Source organism: Protopterus annectens, chromosome 16.part0, assembly GCF_019279795.1.
Source record: "Protopterus annectens isolate FY-2018-M chromosome 16.part0, PAN1.0, whole genome shotgun sequence".
NCBI classification, from domain to species: Eukaryota; Metazoa; Chordata; order Ceratodontiformes; family Protopteridae; genus Protopterus; species Protopterus annectens.
In genome coordinates this window covers 297,802,506-297,821,662 of record NC_056750.1, presented here as the reverse complement: position 1 = coordinate 297,821,662, position 19,157 = coordinate 297,802,506, and the positions used below count along the sequence as shown (strand labels likewise).

General features: G+C 38.0%; 1 protein-coding gene across 1 annotated transcript in view; it reads right to left on the bottom strand.

Moving 5' to 3' along the window:
* NAIF1 (nuclear apoptosis inducing factor 1) overlaps positions 1-17,885 on the bottom strand; it is a 391,556-nt gene extending 373,671 nt beyond the window's left edge. Inside the window, exon 1 of the mRNA XM_044058689.1 lies at positions 17,251-17,885. Coding sequence (XP_043914624.1) covers positions 17,251-17,692 — 442 coding nt within the window. The 5' untranslated portion in view covers positions 17,693-17,885. The remainder of the gene's footprint in view (positions 1-17,250) is intronic.
* Between the last annotated feature and the right edge of the window lie 1,272 nt (positions 17,886-19,157).

The window sequence follows — 19,157 nt, the reverse complement described above, 5'->3', positions numbered from 1 at the left end:
CTCCAAGATCGCACTACATTGAAGGAAGGGGAAAGCTTCCATTATGGCGATCTCTGCTGTAACGTTCAAAGTTTTACAAGTTCGAACATATGGTTTCGACCATATGATGTTCGAACTTGTAAAAGTTAGACAATGTGAATGAGAACTGTTTGTATTAGTCCTAGAGATGAAAGAGATGAAATTAACATCTGATTTTCCCAGTTTCCTCTCATGTTCGTAAAAAAACATGTTGATTAAGAAACAAAAAACCTAGACAGCTTCTGAATTCAATTTCTACACTGCCTCAGGAAATGTCAATCAGGCTGGCAGGAGAAATGGAGGAGAACTGACCATCCATAATACCAGGTGTAAATTTGCTTACGTTAATTAGGAACGATGTGGTTTAATTGGGGGCTTAATGTTAGATCTAGGCTAATGGAGTTTTCAAGGGGTACGAGACTATTAGGGATTAGGAGATTTCAGTTAAAGTGACAAATGCTGTAGAAAGCTCAGCTGAGGTGCTCTCCAAGCAGCTAAGCGCAATTTAAGGGACTCCTCGGTTGAAACATGTGCAGCTTCTAAGGGAAAAAAACTACTTTAGGTTTTGTGTCTATAACTGCCAATGGCTACCTCCACTGCGAGGTGCTGTGCAAAGGTGAGCTTTGTGCAGATACATAGCATTCCTCAGATGAAGACAACAGAGCAGTGGTTAGTTGCCAACCTGTGTTAAAACAGGCACAAACCCACAAAAACGCGGGGCTTATGTAGCAACTGTGAGAATCTTTTTTTAAAGTATGCTAAGCAATTTTCAAAACAAGCTGGCCAATGGAAATGCTCAATACGGAGCCTTACTCTAACACTCTCCAACTCAAATGGGTTCTTTGCTACACTCATTTGCCACAAGGGTGCAGGGGGGCACTCAATGTAAGATGGCTGGTTTTAGTGCTCAGATAATGCCAAACAGTCAAGATTCAACAAATCTGAATCTAGCCTATGGTATAAAATACACAAGTAATAGAAAATACAAAGTGCAGGAAAACAAACAGTGAAACAGCAAAACAGTTAAAATGGCTAAATAACAGTCAAACGTAGGTGCCAGTTCAGTAATACACAGTTTAAAAGTGCAGTACAGTGAATAGAAATACTTATTTTTCTGAACATTTCAAAGGATGCTTTGGATTTTGTTTGGATTCACTCCAGAGATCAGAGACAGCACACCAGTCCTAGAACAGCTCCTGTAAAATGAGCACAGGCCCTTGCAACCATGCTGCCTAAATACAAGTTAAGTAACTTTCAAGCGAGCTGTCCAATGTAAATACTCAATACTGAGCTTGAGGTTGAAGATATAGCAAACCTACTGTTACTAGGCTAAAGACCTGGAGGGCTTTCTAACATCAAACAAAGTCAAGGTGCTTATATGCTAAGAAATCTACAATGTACTAAAGCACAAGCATATTACAATAAAAGGAAATTAAAGTGCATGCTTCAAAAAGGAAAAACAAGAATAAAAGTAGTAAACAATTTATCAAAGGTGTCGAGTAAGGAGAACATACATTTATTTATGAATGAATCAATGAATAAGTAGATCAAGAGCTATCAAGTGCTGAGCATCTAGTTGTCCTGTATCATCGAGTGGAAAGTAATTCAAGACTGTCAAACATACATTCAGACTGAATAAATTTAAACAGAATTCAAAGGTACTAGACTAACAATCAAATACAGACATAGAAGGCAATTCAGCTGATATAAAATAAATGTCACCAACAAAGTAAGTCAAATCCAATTCAAAACAGTGTCAAGCAATTGAAAGAATTCCTCATTCAAAATCCTCACATCAAAAAATCATGCAAGCAAATCTCAGTTATGCATAGAGGGGGAAAAACATTTGCAAGCTATGAGTAATCAGCCACATATCAAAAGGATGACGTAAATTTAGCAGTAAAGGGTAAAGAAGTAATAAAATAGTAGCAAACTTCTCTGACCAAATCATGACAGTCTCACAAGCAGCAGCCTAATATTAGGCTGATATCAAACAGCTCAACACTTCAAAATGGAAGCATTGAGACAGAGAGTTTATTCAATTACTGCACAGTACATATTAAAAGACTTGACCAGCTAAAAAGGTTTCAACAAAATCAACCTTCCACAATAAACAATTTCACATTTCACATAATGGCAACATTCAGTTTAACTACTAAACCGCAGCCTCCATCAAATGTTCTTACAAACTGCTCAACAAACTTTACCATCAGTGAAGTTTGTTTGTGTCTTTTGGCTTTTCCTGGTTAGGGGTCGCCACAGCGGAACTCCGGTCCGCTAATGATTGGTAGTGGATTTTACGCATGGGTTACCAGCCCTGATGCACAACCTTCAACGAAGGCACGCCCCATTCACGTATGCCTCCACACAGAAGACGCTCTAGCTGAGAATCGAACGGGACAACGTCTTGCTATGAGGCGACAACGTTACCGCAGCACCACCACCGCAGTCTTTACCATCAGTGAAGTTATTTGTCCATAAAATCAGGGCATGCTCCACAGAAATCCATACCAACACTATAAAAAAAAAAAAGAATATGGCATTTGTATATTCAGTGAAGCATCTGAAATACAGAAGGCATCACAACAATCAGAATGTCACACAACCAATATGTAACAAGTCAATCATTCAAGAACCGATAGCTACCATTAACCATATAAAAATGAAACAAAAAACATATGAAAAAATAAAAAAATGAAGGAAATAAAGAAATTACATGGGAACCACTCAGTACTGTTTCCCCCACCCCAGTTCCTAGTTAATTAATACACTTAAAGATGCATTTTCCAGACCAGGCACTTCAATGTAGTAAGCTTAGACAGCAATAGATCTATATTCTTAGAAAGAAGAGGACAGAGTGAGAATACAGCAAGAACCCACACAAACGCAGCTAAAGGACTTGTGAAGTAGCATGAACAACTGAGACCCATTGTTGTTTGGGCTGATGAAAGTTGGTGAAAAAATGGATACATTTGTTCATAATGACATCCTACAGTGACAAATTTGAACACATATACTAGGTTCATGATGTTGCCAGAAAAAAAAAACAAGGCAGTTACAGAAGTGCCCAGAAAGACACCAAAGAGGTACTCCAAAAGGCAGTCCCCTCAAATAGAAGAACATTTGTCAAGAGTCAAGTCTGACTGAGAAATAGTCATGCAATAATACCACACATTAGAGTTTCACATTTCTGTTCTTCAGAAATTGCATGCTGATGCAAACCCTGTTGTTTTATTAAATTCTAAGTGAATTAGAGTAATATTTAAAAGTTGACCCTGAAATTTGGGCCTTCATTATCCTATTACTTTTTGGCTGTGTTCCTAATTCTTGAGTTAATAAGTTGAGAGCTACACTCTCTTTGCAAAATTCTGAAGTATAAAAATGTGCATTCTTACTGATGAAATGTCCAACAACACAAGATCCGTTTAAATGAAGAATAATATTGTTATCAAAATTAGTTATATTTATACATACAATTTTATTCAGTATAAAATGGTAGGTTTTAACATTTGTAAGGGGATGAGACATGAGGCAATTTGCGTGTATATCTTTAAAATATTTGGTGCCCCTAGTCTGTGTCAGAGTTCAGCATGGACATCATTCTCTTTACTTAGGCCACTGTAAATGTTAAATTTAACATAACTGGATATGAAAATATTCAAGTGTAGTTCAATGATTCTCTTGCCAAAGCAGACTGCTAAATTTCTTTCTTTCTTTATTTACAAGGGTAGTAGTGCACTGATTAATATTAACCAATTTTAGGCTCAGCGTGGGTGAAAAACAAAACATGTCACAAACAAAAAATACAGAAATGTAAACAATTACAGAATAGTTCAGACTAATTACATAGAAAAAAATGTGTATATACATTCCAGTGAGCAAGCACAGTGCAATGTACAATCAAGAAGAGGGTAATGTACAATTTATACGTTAGTTTCTAACACGGATCAATCTTCAGTGAATTTTGAGAGCGGAGAAGTGACTTGGAAAGGAGACAGGTTAGGTGACATGTCCTATGTTGAAGCAGGAACATATGACTTGGATGAAGAAGTGCCTTTGGAGTTGCATTCTGAAGAGCTTGCCAAAATACCCGAGAGGAGAAAGCATGTGCACTATTGTGGAGTTTGGATCTGGGGTAATAAGAGTTGTTGTGGTTTGTGAGAAGTGTTTCAGGTTGTATGAGAAGGTTTTTTCGTGAAGTCTAGCTACAAGGGGAGTAAATATGTGGAGTAAGTCTGTATGGTTGGGATCCTAAAAATGGGTTAGATTTTAGTTTTATGGGTAGCCATTTGGCTTTTCTAGGGTGATACAGAGATGCTTACAGAAAAGCGACTTTGGAATAAATCAGCAGCTGCTGTTAGAGATAGCCTGGAGTGCAGCCATGTTTTCCTTGGAGACAGAAGCAAAAACTGGGAGCTCATATTCAAGTTGAGAAAGAAAAACTCCTTTGCCAATAGCTGTTCTGGCTGTTTGGGATAGAAAAGGGAAGATCTTTTTGGCCCAGAAGAGGATCTCACATTCTCTATGTGAAAATGGAAGTTTAGTGACTGATCAAGCCACAGTCCTAGGTATTTGAAGGCAGAGGTTGTCATGGTTGTGTAGGTGAAGAATAGTTAAAAAGAGTTTGGTGCTTTGTGAATTTTCTTTAGCGTTCCAAAAAAAAAGCACAGTTTTGGTCCTGCTGGGGTTGAGAAGCAGTTTATGGTTTATGAGCCATTGGTAGAGCTCATGTAAGTCTGGCTAGAGTTGGCACATAATGTTAGTGTGAGAGTGACCTTATCAGTAAATGACCATGTCATCAGCATGGAGGGTAAATGGGAGATGGGGAGGTCACAAGGAAGTTTGTTAAGGAATATGGAAAAGAGGAGTGGGAGGCAAGAATGGCTCCTTGTGTTACACCTTTGGGAACAGGTGCTGATTCTGATTGGGAGGATTTGATTTTAACTCTGAAGTGTCTGTCAGTGAGAAAGTTTTTAAGCCAAGGAGTGCCATCTGGACTGATACCAATTTTAATTAGTTTGTTTTGGAGACGATAGTGGTTAATAAGGTCAAATGCTTTTGTCTAGTATACAAACAGAGAACCTGTAAGGAAGGACACCATTATCAAAGTTTAGCAGGAACACAAATACTTAAATACCTAAATACTTAGTCTATTTCTTAACCACTAAGTGAACTGGTGCACTGTAGACCTTTTTTTAGCCACACCCTGCAACAAAAGCAGACTAGTCAGCTCACATAACATGTTTTACAGATGTGCAGGAAACCTCAGTACCACCACAGGGTGGACATGCAAACACCACACAGACACTGACCAGAGGTCAGGACAGAACCCCAGACCCTAGAATTCCAAGGCAAAAATCTCAAAACATTAACCACCATGTTATCCAGACCTTCCTTTTCTGTACAACTGTAAATAAAAAAAAAGGTCACAACCCTGAGAGGTACAGTTGAAATAGATTATTTAATTGCCCGCAACTTTTTATGCAGTGGAAACACGTGAAAATAAATGTCTCACACAAGAAATGGTTGCGGTAAGAAACAGCACACTCCATTCCAGAGACTGATAATTAAGTAGCCAGTTTTGTATTACTTTCTGCACTGCAGATAACAAGGCATATGGGATGTTCGGTATTCCATTGACCTTGGAAATGCAGCTGGAAAAGTACTCCATGTGGCATGAATTAAAATTTGTGCTACAGCTTTTTTTTCTTCCAAAGTCTATATTTATCAAAATACACATATCCGCAACAAGATTTTATGAGAAAATAAATGATCATCAGAATATTCCAGGATCTAGGTAATAGTGCAGCTGGAAAGGCAAATTGGTGACCAAGGTTAAAAATTCGAGCAAAGGCACTTCATGTTTACATAACTGTGTAAAACAAGTATGCTGTATTCTTTTGATGAGAAAAACAATCATTAAGATTTACTGCACAGAAATAAAGTCACAATAAACAACACTGCAAAAGATCAGCAACATCAGTTCTGCAGAAGGAGATACAGACATACTGCAGCCAGTAACACTCCACACAAAAGAAAATATGAATTTGCCAACATGTCTGCATTCTTGGGGTTGGAATGAAATGGTTATCTTATTATTTACGAGTTTACAAAACAGAAGAGGGTGAAAGAGAAGTCCGATTGTACAAAGAAAACATTTATCCAGCAGAGGAACAGAAAACAAAATGCTGACTGACTGGATCTCCAGACTGCACTGAAATCTTAGACAACACAGCAGGTGGTGTCTGCAAAGGCAAGAATCTCTCACAATAAGAACAAAGATGAATATTTGTAGAAGCTGTTACGCTGTAGAAGTCTTTGCCTAGATAGTGGATTGCACAAACCGATGGACATCCTTAACTAGTTGTGCTGCTGCAAAGCTAGAACACATGCACAAAGACACAGCCAGGCACACACATGAATACAAAGATGCACAGATACAGACTTAAGCACAATTTTGCTATAGCTCTCTGACACCCACAATGTAATGAACCAGTTACTTTCATTTTGTTCAAAAGAGTAATGACTTGTAAAGGAGGTACCAGAATGAAGGAACAAACATCACCAGAAATTAATAAAGGACTGCTGATAAAATTATTCTTTTGTCTCCTCAGGTCGTATATTGATACTGACTAGGGATAGCAGACATGCACTCTGGCACATGGTATACACATGCCAACCTGATTCCTCCACTGCACTTAGGTCATAGGTTAGAACTCAGTTATCTGCCCTAGTGGGGTATTTTAAGCATAGCCAAATTTCCCATCCCAGAGTTAAGAATTAAACCCTCCACCTTGCGTTTGTGACATAAATACCTTAACCATTATGCTAACCCTTAATCAAGAACTTACACTGCCATTACATCTATTATTCACTAGATCATATAAATATGGGGTGATTCCTCAAGATTGGAGACATGCACTTATTAAACCTGTCTTTAAGGGAAAGGGGAGTAGTGCAAACTCAGAATCATATAGATGCTTAAGTCTACTTTCATGTTGTGGAAAAATAATGGAGAAGGTAATACTGGATAAGTTATTGTCAGAACTGGATAGGTTGGGACGTGAAACCATATATCAGCATGCCTATGTTGAAAACAGATCTATTACCACCTGTAACATGATGTTTTATAACAATATAATAACAGCTATGAATGAAAAATTGTGCTGTGATGTGATTTACATAGATTTAACTTCAGCATTTGACAGGGTCATGCACAAAACACTGATCAATAAATTAGTACAACTAGGTATTGATGTACTGTTGATAAGATGGATAGCTGCATGGCTTACAAATAGCACATGGCAAGTATCACACACCAGGTGGACAGGTGAAATCCTTGGTTACAGTCAAGGTGTACCTGTACTAGGCCCTTACTTGTTTAGATTGTATCTTTCAGACCTTACTTTTTCATCGGAGGTGTTCTACAGTCTATATGCTGACGACCTGAAATTGGGTAAACTGATTACAAGTGTTACAGATAAGGCATGTCTGCAAAATAATTTGACTAAATTGACCATTTGGGCACAGGAGAATAATATGTTGACAAATACATCAAAAACTAAGCATATGAGATTTGGGAGACATAAACTGAAAGGTGAATATTTAAAACTGCACACAGTGATTGAAACTATAGACTCATTTAAGGACCTAGGTATATGGGTAGATTCAGCTATGAGTTTTTCTAATCATATCAACCAATTGGCTAATGATAGTTATAGAACTATAGGTTGTATAAAAAGATTTATAAAGTCTAGGAAATCAAACATAATGAAGTCATTGTTTGTTAGTTACATTAGATCCAAACTTGAGTATGGAATAACAATATGGAAAGCCTATAGGAAAACAAGCATGAATAAAATGGAAAGAGTACAGCGGAAATATACTACGGGCATCCATGGATGTGAAAATCTAAGTTATTATGAAAGACTAAAATATCTGAACTTGTACAGTGTCTCTTACAGATATTTAAGAGGAGATCTTATTCAAGTATATAGGGCATTTAGGGACAACTACCTCTGGGAATGTTTGGGGTTACCAAAAAGTACTAGAGAATCGTCAGATAACCTATGTAGAACATTCTATAAGAATGAGAAGTGTACCAATTGGTTCTCTGACAGAGTAACTGATACGTGGAACAGACTACCAAATTACATTAAAGCAAGTACTAGTTTAGATATTTTTAAGAACAGCCTGGACATTTATTATGGGAACAAGTGTTTTGGCATACTGACAAACTAGAAGGGCTTTAATGCCTGTGCTTGAAGCATCTGTATGTATGTATGTAACCCCAACCCCTACTTGGGGTAGCATATTACACAGAAACCCAGAAAAGGTGGGAGTCACTCTTAATCCACCACTCAACCTACTTTCCAGCCACTGGACCAATTACGCTACTTTCCTTGATGAAATATGCAATACAAAGAGACATGGATAGTTAGCACCTGATACCACATAACAGTCAAAATACAAACATGCCCATGCACCTCATCGTTTTATCACAGTAATGCTGCCCATCTTATACTTATTCATTCTGACTGGTTAAACTTAACCATTACTGATACAAACCATGTCCAGTGCAAATAAACAATTAAGTTAATTTAGCACCGATAGTTACTTGTTACCAAATGCTTGTCTCTGCAAAAAGCAATGTTTGCATTCTGATCTACTCCTGCTTAAAAACATTCACGTGTTACTACATACAAACCACAAAAGCAAAACTATTTATGTGCATACATTCATTGCCTTTGGTTAACTCTACATTAGACTTTTCACTCCTACAATTATACTGGTCAGAAGTATCTGCACATCTACAACATGCCATGTCCTGTAATGAGCATGGAGTTCAGAAATAGGCATGGTATGCTTCTGGAGGCTTCTAGTGACTTACACTGAGACTAGAGTTTTTTTCTGGATAAATGGACCTCCTTCTTCAACGCAGCATCAAATTAGCCTATTACACAATATGTTTCACTGGTGTTATTATCCATATCCTAATACAGGCCGTTCAGAATCTTCTTGAGATTCCCTTCTCCAGTGCATCTAGCATTTTTTTAGTAGAGTTTTATCAAAATCTCTTCTGAAACTGCACTGAAGAAAACAAATGCAATTCATTGGTTCATCAAAAATAGGGCAAAGGATGGCTCTCTGCTCTACATGACATGGCAAGGTGCAAAGCACAGAAGAGTAATAGCAAGCAGCAACAAGATCAGACCACCCTCTTTGTTTAGACCAGAGATACCTACTGATACAACAGCTTTACCTTATATCACAGCGTCAGTAACAGGCTATTGATTTGGTGGACCATTTGTGGCCTAACCACAAAATTTTAAATCATAAGTACCTGTTGACATAAATAATTAACACCTAACTTCGACCTCTTCCAAACACTACTGTGATCGGGATAAGGCGAATAATAAGCCATTTGAAAGACCAAGCTGGTTCACTGTACCAAATGTGAGGAGAGTAGCCTCTATGCAATCCAAACGTTATACAAATTATCACCCAGTTAAAATGCAGCTCCAGAACATTAAACATGCAGTAAAATGCAACTCTTGAACATTACTCTTTGATTATTGTTACATTGTTTCTATTTATGCATACAAAGAACAGAGCCTTCCAGTTGTTCTTACACAAAGCAAAACTACATTGGACTTTCTTACTATGGTTGTTTGGTTTATTGTCCTTCACAGTTATACTGACTACATGGTCTACAAACCCCTGCTCTCTCAAACCCCTGCTCTCTCACTGTGGCACACTCCGTCAAAGTTAATGTTGGCAAACCATTACTTGCAAAAACTGCATCACCTCCTAGGTATCTCCACAGCAGGACAGATATTTTTTATAGTGCACTGAAACGACTCGAGTAAGTTTCTGAATACCACCATTAAACACCTTGTCCATTTCTACAGTTAGTCTTGAATATCCTCCTAACAACCCACAACGTAGTTCCCATTCTTTACTGTAAAGTATCAGTCCCTTGCTAGTACAGACCAGTAATAACATTACAGGAATGTGCTTGGCACAACTGCACTTGGCTCATTTGAAATACAGGCTTGCTGCCTTAAAATAAGTATAAACTGACAGCTTAAAATGGCATGTTTTGTTCATTTTTCCAGAGTACTTCAACTATGGTACTCAGCACCAACTTCCTTCTCTCTCTCTCTCTCTTTTTAAACTTGTAAACAAAACCTACATTCAGCCTCTCAAAACACACACAAGCAAACAGCCAAGTCACACTAGTGTTTTTTTGCCTTCCTGGCTGTTTTATACAAGAGCAATCTGAGAGCATTGCCTAGCTCAATAACTTGTTCAGTCACAGAACAACCAACTGGAAAATAAAAGCAACTAATCCAGGATAAACTTCCTTGGCAGCTCATATCCTCACCGCTTTGTGTTACAATGTCAAAAGAAACATCACAGTAGTACTTTAGTAATTAGCTACCCCTCCCATCCCTGATGTCAACACGGTTTCAAACCTAGTCTAAAACTTAAGGGTGTAAATGAAATGGGGACATTGCAGTCTTCTAAAACCAATTTGGTGAAGAAATATTAATCTATTCCTCTGTTACAAAACTTGAATTTTGCTTCTAAACAAATGATTCTCTCTACAGCTGTGGAAAGATTTTCAGTGCCCAAGTTGCTTTCTTGATACAAGATAAAGGAATACATCTGTTAATTTATTTTCTGATTATCTGCTTAATCCAATGCAGGGCCATCAGAAGGACAAATTCTGTCCCAGCACTCAGTGAGCACAAAGCAGGGAAACTAATGCAGGACATGACATCAGTATAACACAGGACAATACAAAGGACTACTAGTTCAACTGCCATGCTTTGGTATGGGAAAAGGAACCAGTGCACCCAGCATTTACAGTTTCTACCTTCTGTTTGCAATGCATCTTTACAAGTATCTGTGCTGCATTTTCCCTTCACAGCCAACCATGTAGTATATCCTCTTCTCTCCTATTTTTGACAGACTATAAGACAAAACTACCCTCATACTTCATATCTTCAAAACTATAACACCCCTTGTCATCCTCCCCTGCATTCATTCATCCTGTTTGAAAGCCAGCCCAAAAATGCACACAGTACTTGGAAGTGCAGTCTAGGTAATGTTCTGCAAAAGTATGTTTCACATTCTAGTCTGGACTCCAGCACAGCCTTGCCCATGTTTTACTTATTTACTGCCTTTTGTTTACCGAGAAGATCCGACTATGTACACAGGTTCATTTTCAGTGGAGGCCTGGGAAGAAATGCTCCTTGCATGTTGTAATTGGTTATTGTTACAGAGAATTGTTACACAGCAATACACATTATGAGGTACATAAAAGTTATTTACATATGTTCGGATTTAGGAGCTGAAATAGAGATAACAGTAAGACAATAAAAGTAGGAGAGGAAGATGGTGCATAATAATGTGTTAAAAGTGTTGGTAGTCTGGGTGTAAGATGAGGGGTAAGGAGTAGGAGAAAGTGGAGAGATGGAGTTCTGGAGAACCTGGTAGGCACAGGTGGACTGAGGATGAGCTTAGGTGGTTACAGTAGTTAGAAGGAAGGTGGCGTTGGTTGTGTTAGGATAGGGAAAGATTGTGAAGGTAACAGTGAGAGTGAGAGGTATCAGTCAGGTTGGAAACGTGAGCATTACCAAGTGGAAATTAGATGTTGTTTTAGGATGTGCTTAAAAGCTGATGCACGGAATCCAAGAGAAATCAGATCACAAGTTCAGTGATTTATTCAGTTGGAAGTTTTTCATGTGGTAGATGGAGACAGTGTAGATACTTGAGTAATGTGTCCAGCTTAGAATTTAAGCATTTAAAAAGAAAGTTTGTGGCTAGAGCGCGATATGATTGTAGTATGACCAATGTGGTATATTGTGCAACATGTGATACATGCCAAAAATTTTATATTGGGAAAACTATTAGAGCATTAAACAAAAGAATTTATGAGCATAGTTTAGCCATAAAGAAAAAAGATGTCAACAATGCTCTCGCTGTTCATGCCACAGAATGTGTTTTGTTTAAGAAGTTTTTTTTTTTTGTTTTGGAAAGGGACGACACTGACTTGTTCTCTGGGGACTACAAAACACTTCTGGAGTATAAGGAAAGTTTGTGGCAAATATTGTTAACAGCTGATGAACCTCCTGGCCTCGATGGGGCAGTCAACATGAAATGTTTTCTGCAGATAGCCAGATTTAAATAATTGTATAAATTTAATTTTTATTTGTTAATTTATACATACATATTTAAATTATTAGATTATATGTTAAGTTAGAAATATGTATATTAATCATTTGATCAATATTATTTATTTTAAAAAAAAAAACATTTGAATATAAACAGAAAGGTTACTTTAAGGTTTTTAAATGGAAAGTCATGTGATTTGATATCAAGTGGTATTTAAGCAGTTTGTAATGAATGTAATGTTTGTTCTGATGAAGCTCGTGTGCATTAAAGTGAGTGAAAGCGCTTAACAAAGTTACTCTGGTGGTCCTGTGGTTGGATTCATTGTCAAAGTTCAGTTCTTTTGGTGTCATTTTTTTTATTTTGTTTTTGGTCTAGTTTATGTCAGTTTTTTCTTACAAAAATCTACTTGAAATCTATAACACAAACAAAGTCTATACTCACACAGTGTTGCAAAGGTCTAGAATAAGATCGCTGCACCAATCAGAGAATTCCTCTCTGACTCCCCCCTGGCTTTGCACTTGCTGCTCTCCTGGCTAAAATTTTAGATTCTTCTCCACTAATATCTATACACATCGTATCTCTCCTTTTCCTTGTTTTTATTTCTGTTAACACTTACTTCTCTTACTCTTCAACTTGGTTTTAATCATGTGTAGAAACAGGCAACCTGATGTCCAGATAGTCAATACTAACCACAGGAAACAAAGTCCAAGTTTCTTCTTTAACGTAAAAGTATTTTATTTTTCAAAAGACAACGGCCGTGACCCTGTCACAGCTTCCTCAGAAGAAGACAAGTAAAACAGCTAAACTGGTCTGTTCAAATACTCAGTTAACAGGAAGTGACAAATAATTGCACTTCCTGCACTAATTTGACTCAATAAAAATAATGAATAAAATCATAAATAATCATAAAACTCCATTGAATTATCTATAAATATTGTATGATAAAAGACAACATAAAAATGTTCTTACTAGTGCATTTACATTAACATTGTAAAAAATTATGCATTAAACCCACAAAATAATGTACATATAGGCATTACCTAAAGTAGCTCCTTAGTTTAAGAACACATGAAATGTTACAGTTCTCATTGAGGCCATCTAGCCTAAATGCATCTAAATTCAACTGCCATAAAAGTTCGACACACTCAAGAACTATCTGAAAGGGGCCTCCCCTATCAGTTAAAGGTACTTGATCAATACCCATAATCCTGTGGTTAGTATTGACTATCTGGAAACTTGGACTTTGTTTCCTGTGGTTAGTATTGACTATCTGGAAAAGAAGAAACTTGGACTTTGTTTCCTGTGGTTAGTATTGACTATCTGGACATCAGGTTGCCTGTTTCTACACATTTTTACAAGTTTGTTTGCTCATTTTTGACTGGTTTTAATCATGATTTATTCTGCCTCGCATATCTACTCCACGTATTATCTCTAGCAAATACTTTTCCTCAGTCTCCCCTCTTTTCCTCTTCTTTTCCTTAATCACTGTTTGAATTTTTCCACTCTGACATTTGTTTTATGAGCTAGTATTAAACTCTCCCACTTATAACTTGTCAACACGTTTCATTGCTATATGATATTGTATTTATCTTGTTTTAGTGATGGCATATGTTTATTATTCTACATATCACACATGCATTAATATTTGTTTTAATCTACGTATTCACAATATATTGTAATATGATGTCAATTTTCACCTATGTGTATGTATTTCTTATTCCCTTATTTGTGGAACTTTTCTCCCCGGGCCTCTGCAGAAAATGGATAAAATTATCCGGTTGGACTTTCCCAATAAACAAATGTCAATAAATAAATTATTAGCCTCATATACCAGCGCATCATGTAATTCAGAAAGATAGTGACTGTCTTACCACAATGTCCACATATATGAAAAGGAATCTTTGAATAGCAGTGGAGCCACTGATCTCAGATAATTTCATACGTGTAGTTCTGGGATGTGTATAAGTGTGTGTGGCGGGATTGCCTTCTTGTTTCAGTACAGGACACCTACAGTTGATGGCACACAATGTTATGTGACAGTCAAGACAACTACCCATTAGCCATGTCCTCTCTGTCACAGCATACAGTTGTACTGCTAGATTACTGCATGTGTATGCAACTTTTCCTTTTGCCACAGGTCAATGTGTACATGAGACTTTGTAGCACTGCATGGCAAAAAAGTCTAAGTGTCAAATGACGACACCAAGCAACATCTAACAAAACTGTGTGATGTGCATTATATACTGCGGGGGACACACCTGTGTTGTGTAAGGAGGGTTACAATTGCAAAGACTGATCAGTAAGGAAGGGCTTTGTGTCTGTATCAGTGAGGGATTGTGTTACATTCAGTGACTGGGAAGGAAACGCTTATGACTGTTGGATGTCACGTTCAGGAATGGGGGGGGGGGTTGCATGCACATCTGTGCTGGAGAACTGGGAAGGGGCATATATATGGTATTTCAAGTACAAGTCTGTCGTCACTTCCACCTCCTGCCAGAGCCAACAAAATTACCCTTTCATCTAGTAAGAACTTCTGTTATACATTTAGGCTACTGTGCACTCCCTAACTTCTTCTATAAACCCTGACCAACAGAAACACTTACTAGCCTCCAGCAGAAAAGCCCTGCTCTGTGCTGAAAGGGATTCCTCCTTAATCCGACCATTGAAATCCTCAGTCTTGCTGTAAGTACAATCATGAGAAAAAGTACTTCCCAAATAACCCAAATGCTTGACAAATCACTGACCCAAAGGAAATGTGAGCATTTTCTTTTTCAAAATCCACTACAAAACATTACAGGATTATAAGTCATTTTATTACTTTATCTAGTCAACAGCATGTTAATTGTTCCAGATAACCAAATAAGAATCGCCATTGCCTTTCACGCAAACAATTTTAAAAATCTGAATTTCAGTTCACATCTTAGACACATTTTAATTTGTTGCTGTTTGTTCTATTTCTGTAAAGTAAATCATTTTGTATGTAGATTCAAGTTCCATTCTTTGCAATAAAAATCATCATATGTACAGCTATACTGTTTAGTAAAAATTGGAAGGAAAACCTAGACAAGCTAGAGTTTTAACTGTGTGATACCTTAAAACCTCCTGTAATGGAGGCCCATGAGATATATGCAAATGACCCCATCAGGACTTTAAGTGTTCCAGCTATATGGCTTCTGAATGTCCATGACTTTTTTTTTTTTACAAGTCTGTATGATAGCACCAGGCCAGTGATGCCAAATCCCACTACTGTGGACATGCATGTTTAATCCTTTTTACTGACCTTGCAAGAACAACATAAGTGAATAGTTTAAATATAATTTAGAAACACAGGGTCTTTAAACTCATCTGATGCCCATGAAAAATAAGGTGCCTGCTAAATATCCCACCTAACATCCAAACCAAAGAGTAAAAAGACACAAAGACAAACCATTCAGTAAAAACTGTAACGCAAACCAAGCCAAGCTAGAGTCTTCACTGTGTGATACCTTAAACCTTCTGTAATGTAGGCCCAGGGGATGTATGCAAATGACCCCTTCAGGGCAAAAAGTGTTTCAGCTATATGGCTTCTCAATGTCCATGATTTATTTTTTAGCTTTTTAAGTATTTACGGCGATTCAAGCCAATAAAACCAAACCCCACTAGCTGTGGACATGCATGTTTTGGCCTTATTGACCTTGTCAGCACAGCAAAAGTAGACAGTTTGGCTATACTTAAGAATCATAGGATCTTTTTTCACTTAAACCAGTACCTAATTCAATCTATTCCTTAACAGAACATTTCTGGCAATAACAATGAGTAGGGAGGCCATCCTCAGTGATACGTATATCCCCAAAGTGGTATGCATGCAATATCTCAGACCAGCCAAACTTGTGTAAGCATCCACGCACAAGCTGATGAGCTAAGTGTTCTGATACTTATATACTTTACACTATGTCTCTCATAGCCTGCTGCTCCTTAAGCCTCTACTAGGACATAGTGGCACAGCAGGAACTCCCACATCCTCCAGCTTGAATGTCAAAGTAAACAATCCACCTTCCAAATGACTCCTGCAGTTCCCACACTCTCGTTTCAAATTTGGGGTGGCGCTGTGATCGGAGCTTCAACTATCTGCAGCACTGGCCCCCACACCATTATTTTATCAAAATACCACACACTTTATGTGTGGCAGATAAAAAAATATATATGATAAAGAATCAGAAGCATTCAAGAGAGGTCTGCAGTAGTAAGTATGAAGATGAATAAAACTCTCACCTGCCAACCCACCCACCCAAAAGAATACAGATTGTTTGGTACTTTTCACTTCAGTGTTTTCTTGTACTTGTGTTGTATTTACCTCTGCATCCATTAACATATCTGTCTGTAAAGAATCAGTAATCTTCCATTTCTTAGGTCTATGTTGTGAAATTACTTGCATAAATTAGTCTTTTACCTGGTAAATTAATAAAGTAATAAAATTTAAAACTGTCCCACTCAAGGGGCCGCAGTCATGTTGATACACACAATTACAGACTGCCAGACCACCATCAAACACCCAAGGCAAGGAAGGATGGTGCCAGGCAAGGCCTTCTAGTCTCTTCTTTATCAGCTGTGCCATTACATTTGCTCTTACTTAATTGGAAGCAAAGGGTGTAACGACTGTGTGGCACAACCAAATACTTGCTTCCAGTTCACTTCATGTAGCTAATACATGACCATGGTAATTACACCCCCACCTCACTACAGTTGTTTCAGGAACAACTACAAGTTCTCGTCCTACTCTAAAGGAAACTTTGGAAATTCTGTGGACTCTTACGGCTTCCTTCACTGGCCAGTTTTTCGATGCATGGATTACACCTAGGTTGCAAGTATTGCACACTGGAATTTGTTGCAACAGTGGGTCTGCATATTCTCCTTCTGGAACAGCTAGCTCACTGATGTTATTGGTGTCCATTTTTACTTCTTAAATAAATATGACAAGCGTTAAAATATATAATCTATATATATGAATAGGTATGTGTTCAGATGCTAGCAATCTATTCTAGAAAAAAAAATAAATAAAGGATGACTCACTTTGGGTTACCGTGACAGAAGTTGCAGAACTGACTGGCACTTGCACAGGAATTTCAGCAGTACTTTCCCCAGAAGGTAAATTGACAATGGTAGCTTCACCTAGCAGGTTACAAATACGTTGTTGCATGGCTGTCAAAACAACTGGTGCAGTGGTCACATCACTCTCACTCTCCATTGCTGCCCGTACCTGTGCCACCTTCCTCCTCACTTCAGTCTTGAGGTCTGACCACTTCTTCTTAACCTCAGCCATTTCACGGTGACAGGTAGTTATTGCATTAACCCTTTTCAGTACCTCTTGCCAAGCATTGTTTTTGGTCAGTAGGGGCACCCCAGCATTGAAGTGGTTAATTAAAACGTGTTTTTGCTTCTCTAACTCTTCAATAATAATCTCCACCTCCCTCTCCGAAAAATTCATCTTTCTTTTTTTAGCTGGATTTGCCATATGTATAAGACACAGATTTATATACGTAAAATACGTAAAAAACGAAGAACTCGCGGCAAAGAAACCTGCGCAGCGTAATGGCTTCCAGAATGGACTCCTTCCTGTACCGGTTACGGAACACAGCGTAAACAAAATCCCGCCTTCTCAAAGGTTCGTTAGCTGATTGGTGCTTTCTCCCATCTATAACGATAGTTTTCAGGGACAGCGCAAAGTGAACTCCCAAAAGAGGAAACTTTCCGTCTCGCTAGTTGAGGCCACGTCAATCGTTCAGGATCGCGCGGGACCGGGCGCAGACTGCGTACGTCAAAAGGCTATCATTATATACGTGTTTGTGGCACGAATGTAGTTAGGATGGAAGTGTTAACGCACACGATGGGAATGTTGTCTCAGGGGAAATCATTGTTAATAAAACTTATTTCCAAAATTGCATTTAGTAATAGTATAGGCATTCCGTTGTATTTCACTTTATCATAACCATGTGAAGAACACAATGGAAAAGCAGAATCTGGAACTTCTGGAAATGTGAGCTGGTAAATCGGGACTATATTCGTGGGTTTAAAGCGTGTAGCGCAAATGGCAGGCGATCTTTATTTAATATGATAAATTACACAGCACTTTAACTCTAGATGGGCTGCAGAAAAGAATCTAGTAAATCTGAAGGTTGATTTAGGACGGCAGTTTGGATGACTTGTGAATTTAATAAAATGAGGGTATTAAGTTAGATTACCTGGGCACACATCCTAACAGACCTGTGTTTTTATGTTAGTTTTAGCCGCCTTGCCCCTATATCTACTAAATTTCTGTAAAAATGTTACGCATCATACGGTTACGTATACTACTAAATACCTAAACTAAGTATGTATATAGGCTCCTTATATAACTATAAGGAGTCTAGTATCTGAATCACACCTCTCAACTGTTCAGTGTCCAGATTTTTGTTTCATGTTTGGGCTGTACCTCATTAAAAAAAAATGGTTCTGTGGCAAGTCATTGAGGATTACATTTTCTAAATAAAACACAGACTTTTAGACTCGATATCTCAATAACTTATCCTTCTCACAATCAGTCACCAACTGGTTTCAGAGTTACCTGTCTGACCGCCAACAATCCGTTGTATGGCAGAATGACATATCTCCCCAACTACCTGTCTCCATAGGGATTCCCCAAGGATCCATCCTTGGACCCCTACTCTTCTCTGTTTACACCAATAATCTAGCTTCTGCCACCAAACATGGCACACTCATCCAATACGCAGATGACTCGACCATCATCTGCTCAGCCCAGTCCCTACCCAAACTGTAAAAAGTCACACAGGAAGCCTTTTCCTCTGTTGAAACATGGTTATCCGATGCCCAATTAATACTCAACCCAAACAAAACTAAACTACTCATCTTCCAACCCACCAAACATACTCAAAACAACTCTCACTTTAACATCAGAGCAAAAGACAACACCACTATATACC